General features: G+C 45.4%; 1 protein-coding gene across 3 annotated transcripts in view; it reads right to left on the minus strand.

The window, feature by feature from the left end:
• Window positions 1-8506, minus strand: part of ANKRA2 (ankyrin repeat family A member 2) — a 29955-nt gene that overhangs the window by 8174 nt on the left and 13275 nt on the right. For 2 of the 3 annotated variants that reach the window (XM_019517680.1, XM_019517678.1), the window contains exons 4-7: window positions 6029-6094; window positions 2965-2988; window positions 2287-2384; window positions 1976-2101 (exon numbers count right to left, since the gene is read on the minus strand). In XM_019517680.1, the coding sequence (XP_019373225.1) occupies window positions 1976-2101; window positions 2287-2384; window positions 2965-2988; window positions 6029-6094 (314 nt within the window). The remainder of the gene's footprint in view (window positions 1-1975; window positions 2102-2286; window positions 2385-2964; window positions 2989-6028; window positions 6095-8506) is intronic. The other variant, XM_019517679.1, reaches the window with a different exon arrangement.

The following is an 8506-nucleotide window of genomic DNA, read 5'->3' on the forward strand; positions in this document are numbered from 1 at the left end:
TTTCCTGTTTTATGATCATTGTGATATTGTTATAGACTATGGGTATCTCCCGTCGCCACTGCAGCACAGACCAAGACCTGTGTTTGTAAATATTCCATGGCAGATGAAGAAAAGGGACCACTGTAATTTGGACTTCAGGGGATTTCCAGGCAAAGCCTGAAACTTAGGATTTCTCTGAAAGCCCTGGAAAACTGCAGTTTGGCTGGAAATGGCCTGAATCCACATGGAAGATGGAGGGTGGAGAAAACAAAATGTAAGGAAAAAAATAAAATAATTAAAAAAAACTTACCTGAGCTGCACAGAAGAAAGGCAGCAGAGCCCTGGGAACACTGTGGAAGCTCCATTTGTTTCCAGGGGCAGCCTAGTACAGGCTGCCAGGGCTCAGTCGATCAGGTTGTTTGATTTCCCCATTTTGGCCGGGAGTTTAAAAGCCCTGCCAGAGCAGAGCAGGTGAGTACTCCCTGCCCTAGGGGCTGTGGGCATTGGCATGCTGGGTGTCTGCTCCCACAGCCAGGCATGGGGTACAGGGTGTTCCCACTGCAGGGGCTTTCCCCCTCACCTAGCATGGCTCTCCCTAGCCTCGCTTTGTTTTGGGAGCATGGCTGCTCCATGCTCGCTTTCAATCGTTAACATGGATTTTGCAGCAGTGCATTTTGCCTGAGGTCTGGCATTCCATAAAAGTTAGCACTCAATAAAAGTTGTTTAATAAAGTTTGTTTATTATGGTTTCATTAAGAATTTTAAGTGGTAAACTTGACTTAAAACAGTGAGCTTTACTTTCTTAAAACAGCTGAAGAACAGGCCCCCGGCCCTTGCACTGGGAAGAGCCTGGTGCAGTCCTGGCCCCAGCAAAGTGGCAGCTGTCCCCCCCTCGGACGAGCCACGATTCCATCCTGTGCCTGCCCTACCCCAGCTAGGCAGCCCCAGCCCCACTCTCTCCCTCACCACAGGAGGCCTTGATCTGCCCTCCCCCCCCTTTCCTCCCCCATGCCTTCCACCACAACAGACTTACCAGCTGCATGCAGCTCTCCAAGCTGCGGGGCTGTACTCCTCACTGCCCATGCTGTGCTGCAGCTGTGCGCATGCATGGGCATTTATCAGCCACATCTGGCCGATTTCTGATACAGTAATTTTTTTAAAAAAATGGTGCTGATCCAAGTATCGTATTGGTGCACCTCTACTTTCTGTAATGGGGGCGCCAAAACTGGACACAGTCCAGATTTGGTCTCAGCAGTGCAGAATAGAGGGGTATAATTACTTCTATCCATCTGTTAGCAATGCTTCTACTAATGCAGCCCAGTATGCTGTTAGTTTTATTTATTCCATGATTTGGAGAAGGTCCTTAGTCTGCATGGCCCAATTCTTGCTTGCTCCTATGGTAGTAGTGCAGTGTCTGTGCACCTGGCTATTCCTGCAACAGCAATGCCATGGGACTGCTTCTGTTACTGAATTGCAGGCTCTGTGGGGGTGGGAGCACCATTCTGGTGCTCCTGCCAAGTTAGCACCTGGGGCCAGGTGCCTTTCGCAAGTTCTGCTCCTGTTTACTATAAAGAACAGTTTTCTGTAGCTAGAATTACAGATAGTGAACATACTAGCCAGCTTTGGAAAGAACAAGCAACCCCACTCCCTATTTTAAGCACTGGGGTCCTAAGACCAACAGTTTTTGACCCTGCAAAGATTCACAGCCAATAAGTGAGACCAGGATTAAGCTCACTTGGTTTTCCTCAAGACTTCCAGAATTTACTATGAGGGCCTACAATGAGCTTTCACTACCCTTCCCATTAAGAGGTTTGTCACAAAGGCCTGGACAAACTCTCTCAGTCCTGCACAGCACAATCCTCCTGTTGTTCACACACAAAGCAGACTCAGAAATCTAAGGTATTTCTGAAAAGTTACCATAGTTCTAAATCTTGGAGCGAATTTCTTGACAGAGGCACACTAAGGTCATAGCATGTGAATTCTAGTCAGATACTTACCCAGTCATACTCATTCACATCAACTCCACAATCAAGCAGCATTTTGACAATATCCGTGTACCCCTTACTACAGGCCAATGACAGGGCACTCTCTCGCCCCTTCCCCAGAATTTGAGGGTCTGCACCCTGAAATTAAAAAAAAAGTGTTAATTGTGCATTCCCCACTCAGAAAATGTACCTTTTATTTCCCTAGCTCAGAATAATTAATACTGAGACTTTTACAGATGAAGCAACATTTGTAAACTTATCAGTATAAAAAGAACTAAAAAGTAGATGAAGAACTTTGAGAAAAAACAGTATTTTCTCCTTACATTCTGAAGCAGAAATTCTACAACTGCTATCTGTCCATGAGCTGCAGCCCACATCAGGGGGGTAAATCCTTCTTCATCCTTATGGTTGATTATGTTTTCTGTTTAAAGGAAGGCATATAGTTCAATTACCTTCTTTACCACTGCACTGTCTGTGCCACCAGAATACGTATTGTATCATCATTTTCATTACGACTAGCTGGGACTGTAAATCTACTTTAAGATCACTTTGGCTTGACATCTACACAGAAAATTTCATTAATTCACTAATTTATACAGAGAATAAAAGAAATTAAACCTGATAGTCTGTGGTGCTTTTTGCCTTCTTACAAATAAAGCTTTATTTCTGTAGTGAAAATCTGCAGGTCTTTGGTACATAATGTGGACTATGAGTATGTTTGGAAGTAAGGATCCACTGCTTAAAAAGTAATAAAAAAGCTTATTTTGCATGTGTGATAATGCATTACACAATCTAAAAGTGTGCTATCCTAAGACAGCAAGCCATTCTGATCTCTTGAATAAATAACTTTTAGAGCCACCTGAATAGCATAAAAGGTCTGCAAATTCATGGAGCTGAAAGATTTTTTTTGTGGAAAGGGTTAAGGGCAGATTCCTAGAGATGACAAATGGGTGAAAAGGAGCATTTTTTGTGGTTGGTTAGATGAGATGAGTGGGACTAACCTGTTCCTATCGGCTGTCTGTTTCCTGTTTGAAACTATGAAACTTTTTTTTTTATAGGTGTTATAGTGCTTGGTTTTTAGGTGTATCAGTACACCTCTGGTAAAAATGATACATTGGTCCCATATTGGATCAGCACCAATATAAGGACAATTGACGGTATCAGCCATTCTTTTTTTGGCTGATGTGGCCCATTAGCGTGGCTGATGAATGTGCAGCCGCAGCACAGCAGGCAGGTGGCCAGGAGCACAGTCCAGCAGCATGGAGAGCAGCCAGGTCTGGGTGGTAAGTCTGTGAGGGATGAGGCGTGGGGGGTGCAGATTGAGGCCCCCGCAGCAAGGGACGGAGTAGGGCTGAGGCAGGGACAGGTGCTGCACAGCCAGGGCAGGTCACAGGACAAAGCTGCGAGCATCTTGTCCGGGGGTTTGGCTCCTGCTGCTGCATGCCCTCTGGCAGGGCATGAGGGGTGTGTACCCCCAGATCTGCATATGAGGCAAGGGACCAGATCTGCTGCAGGCTGGGACCAGGGCTGCACCGGACTCTTGCTGAGTGGGGCGGTGCTGGGATGGGGTGCTTCGGTGAATACTGGAGTTGTTGCCAGCCCCCCCCGGTAGCCCCCTTCCCAGCACCAGTACCACTGCTGCCCGCCAACGTTCGCTGTAAGGTGTAGTGGTCCATGAGCGTGCTGCTTCAGTCTGTTCCCAAATTGGTCCCACCTCCCCCTTTCGGCACGTGCCACTTTGGTCCATCCCGCAATTGGTTCCCCCCCACCCATGCTGCAGCTAGCAGGTAGGTGCACGCGGGTCCCCTGTTGTTTTGCGGCATGATTTTTTATTGTGCATGGCTGTGCATGTGCACAGCTTAGAGAGAACACTGCTGCCTGCCCCAAGCGCAGTCTGGCTCAGCCCCAGCCAGGAAGAGCCTGGCACAGCCCCAGCCCACAGTGGCAGCCCATGCTCACCCCATGTGCAAATCTGGGGGTGCACACCCTCTATGTCCTCCCAGGGCGAGTGCAGCAGCAGGAGTTGCCCCCTCCATCCCAGATGAGCCGCTTGCAGCTCCCCCGTGCTCCGCCCCAGCTGCGCAGTCCCTGGCCCAGGCCTAGCCCCACTCCCTTCCTCCCCACGGGGGCCAGAGTTTTCCCCCCTGCCACACCCCTTCTCTTCCCCCACAACAGACTTACCAATCTGACTGTCAGTATGCAATCTGCTATCAGCTGATATGGCTTGTTAAAAATCAGCCGTCAGTATCAGCCCCAAAAATCTATTGGTACATCCCTAATTTTTACCATTATTCAGCTCTATGATTTCCATGATTTTGTTTACTCTGTCTTCCCTTTCCTTTTTATTTGCTTTACTTGCGTTTGATCATTTTACTACCATGAAAATAAATTTTAGACTTATATGTTCATGTATAACAAGAGCTTAGTTTGGTGTTTGGCAATGCTGGTTACAGCTACCCATGTGAGTCAGATTCAGTTCAGAGACATTGAACCAAGCTTGTATATTGTGTCGAGCCAGCCAGTCATTCTCAGATCTCTGTGATTAGTTAGAAGAAGGGATGCACAGTTGATTAGAAGCTGTTAGTTCGGTTATTTTTCAGGATATTGCAATAACCATTACAATGCACCATTACACTGTAGGATTTTGTACTCTTCACGGATTTGGAATACTAGCCAGTGAGAACCTGGCTGAAACTACAATTGATTGCTGCACATGTTAACAGGTACATTAGAATTACAAAGACATTTATTTGAGTGGGAACCTGTTTCAAACTAAAAATGAAATAAACACAAAGATGCTTTAACAGGGTGGATTTGATTTAAATCAAATATATTTAAATCACTGGTCAGGAAGCCTCAATTTAATCATTGTTTTCTACAAAAAGTGTATTCTTGTTGATATCCTTTATTCATTTAACTTCTTGAAACTTTACACTGTTAGAGAAAGGTAAGGGTTTTACTCCATGTACGCAAAATTGCAGAGAGACAAGAGAGCTGATGGACATGTAGTCAGGTCTGTCATCTCTCATCTCCATATGCTGCTGTTAACAAGGATGTTATCTCTGGAGATACTTTTGGATTTGTATCACAGAGATGCTTAATGGGATCTTCTAGACCAGGTTTGTCCAACATATGGCCCATGGGCCGCCATGCGGCCCTCCAAGCTGTTTTCTGAGGCCCGAGGTGCTGTGATGGGAAACTAAAGTAAACATTGTACTTTTGTTTTGGGGTGGGGAGGGGGGTGATGTGATACCACTTCCTGTGAGGTCTTTGAATATGGCTCACTGGCCCGCTGAGTGGTGATAAAAAGTTCACGATCTGGCCCCACATTCAGAAAAGGTTGGACGCCCCTGTTCTAGACTGAGCACTGAGTCCCATTGGATAAAGCAGTTTTCTTTAATCTTTACTAATCACTAAAGGAGACTCTGGGACTCCCATAAGATTGGGCCCCTAATGTAGTCAATGGCCTGTTGTGACATATTTATAAAACTTTTCTAAAAGGTCACATGAATATATTGCCTCAAATAGTATACAATTAGAAGTTATAATCCCTATTTCATGATGATATATTTGAGCTTTAACGTATCTTAAATTAAAACTATTTTTATATACATTTATTTTTTTAAAAGGCATCTTAAAAAAAGATTAAAAATATGGTTAAATTAAAAAATCTGATTTAAATAAAAAAAATTTTTTTTTTAATAATTGATTTTTATCCACCCTGTGCTTTGATCATCTCCAAACTGAGATGTGCAGGTTCTCATCCATCTTGCTTCTGTAGATTACTCCTCCTGTAAGGTTGTTAAGTCTTTGATGCATGCAACTCTCATGAACACTAATGGTTTTTGTTTTGTTTACATCCAAGCTATAATGATGGTAGAACACATTGCTTGAAATGTACCATGGATCCAGAAAGAATAGATATCAGGAGTGAATGCGGTTTGTGACAGACTGGGGGTGTGAACTTTCTATGCAATAGATGCCTGCTAGCGAATATAACATACTTTTACAAGGTTATAAATCCTCCACACAAAAAAGAAAGTTAAAAGTTCCTCAGACTCTCACCTTGTTCAATTCGTGTGGCCAAATACAACATTTCCCCCTGGGCAGCCAGCTGGTGAACAGACAGAGCTGAAAAGAGAGCACAATAAATGAATAAACATTTATAAATAAACATAAAGCCTGGTCCTGTTCTAGCTGGAGTAACTAAGCTCCCACTGGCTTCCAGGTTTCATTTCATATTGATTTCAGCTTACTTTCAGAATTGGAAAAGCAGTCTTTAAAAGTGATTCTAACAAAGGGAATCATATATCTTAATGGTTTTCCACCAAGTATCATAACATACTAGCACAGCAAAAATACTTCCTCCTCTGGCTTGGAAACATTTTACTGTGATGTCCAGGTCTCTATAAAATGGTTTTCTTCAGCTTCACCTATAACTTGAAAGTCCCACTGCCTTTGAGAGATACTGCTTCAAGGATGTTTATCACATGAAAAGAAATAAATTTTTGACAAACCAAAAACAGTCTTTTTCATTTCTAAACTATTTTGCGTTTTCTCCCATATTTTACTTAATTTTTAAGCTTTTCTCACTTTACTGAACTAACTTAATAGAGAGAGACCAACTGACAATTGTTAGACATAAGCAATGCTTCCTCCTTTGCCTTCTGTAAATGCTTGCGCTTAAGATCAATGTATGCTGACTGAACACCAACTTGTTCAATATCCAAAGTATACCATGAAGGGTGCTACCCAGTGAAGTCAGTGGCAGGACTCCCATCCGCTACAGTGGGCACTGGACCAGGCCTTAAATAAGTTTACATAATATGACCTATTTTTCCAGTGGGGTGGAAATGTCCTGGGTTCTAGCCTGGTTCCTTGCTCCCAGAAGGGTATACATTTCCCTGTGCTCCCCATTCATTTTATCCAGGAACTGCAAGGTACAGTGGCAGCTCAGCTTCAAGAGGACTGGAAGAGAGTTTTAGTGAATATCTGGCATGTGGTATGCTTGTCACTTCACTCTGCTGGGAAGTCAGACAGCGTAACAGATTCAAACCCCCTCTCAGCACTGGCAAGAAGGTGATCTAGCAGTAAGGTTACCTGTTATCAGGGCTACAGCATGAAAGGCTCTCATCCCAGTTTTTGACATCATGGGAATTTTGACAATGTTTATCAGGTTCTTTGGGTGAATCTGATATCTTTTATTAGACCAAGTTAAATAGCTGGAAAAAAATTTTTTAGCAAGCTTTCGAGTTTAAAAACCCTTCCCCAGGCTGAGGAGGTCTCTGCAGTTGGTGTGTGCTCTTCCTGGATGGAATGAATAGTAAAGAAGCCAGAGACTGGGCTGGGATGCATGCAAGACAGGCAGTCAGTGAAGATGTAAATATGCCCCCATAGGCAATTGGGTATTCTTATCTAGCCAATAACCTGCAGGGGCATATTTCTCACAAGAAAACCACTCTCCCTCCAATCTCTCAGTTCTAATCATCAAAGGGAACTTAAAAAACACTTTTCACAGACAAGCCTATGAACTTCACTTCAACCTCCTGGATACAAAAAAATCATGGACTAAATATAAACATTTGATTTATGACACGTTATAAACCACCTGACATCTGACTCCCCAGGTACCTCTCCACTATTTACCTGCTACATTCATCCCCCTTCTCTCTTTCCACCCTCACCCAGCCTGTCTCTCCCCCACTGACTCTTCAATTTACATCTTCACTGACTGCCTGTCTTGCATGCATACCAGCTCAGCCTCTTGCTTCTTTACTATTCATTTAATCCAGGAAGAGCACACACTGACTGAAGAGGCTTTTAAATGTTGGCATTTAATTTTGGTTTTTTTAATCATGGAAAAATCAGAGCTACTCCTGCCCCCTTCACTCACCAGGACATGGGTCCAGCTGCAGCTGTCCCTCCTGCCACTTTGTGGTGCTGAGCAGTGCTGATATGCTGCTGCCTTGCCCCACCTATGCCAGCGCCCCTTGCTCCCAACCCACAGCCCTGCCCCCCCAAGTATACAAGGAAAGAGGTGGGTGTGTAGGAAAGGTGGGGAGAGACCATAGGCAACACTATGGGGGGTGGCACAGCTGATGCAGGGGTGGGGCATGTGGGCCACCAGATTTCTGTACCCACAGTGGGTGTGTGGGGCTGCAGCCAGGCCGGAGCAGCTCCAAGCAGGAGCTGCCTCAGAGGTCCAGTGGGCAGGACCTGGCATGGGAAGGAGCACCATGGCCGCCAAACTGAGGTGTGGCAGCAATGGTGCGGAGTTGTGCCCTCCACTGCTGCTGGGTGGGTAGGGGGCACCTCAGCGTGGCAGCCACAGCACTGGGGAACTCCCTCTCATGCCAAGTTCTGCCTGCTAGGCCACGGAGGCAGCTCCTGCCCAGAGGTGGTCCAGCTCAGCTGCAGCCCTGCACCCCACTGTGGACACAGAAGTCTGCAGGGGGCAGTGTCACTCTGGCCCCCTCCCCTGGCAGTGTCTCCCAGCCACCCTGCCCAACTCCTGAGAGTACAGGCACCAGCCTCTGCCGCCAC

The sequence above is a fragment of the Gavialis gangeticus genome, unplaced genomic scaffold (genome assembly GCF_001723915.1).
Source record: "Gavialis gangeticus isolate Ggan-Ray unplaced genomic scaffold, GavGan_comp1, whole genome shotgun sequence".
NCBI lineage: Eukaryota > Metazoa > Chordata > Crocodylia > Gavialidae > Gavialis > Gavialis gangeticus.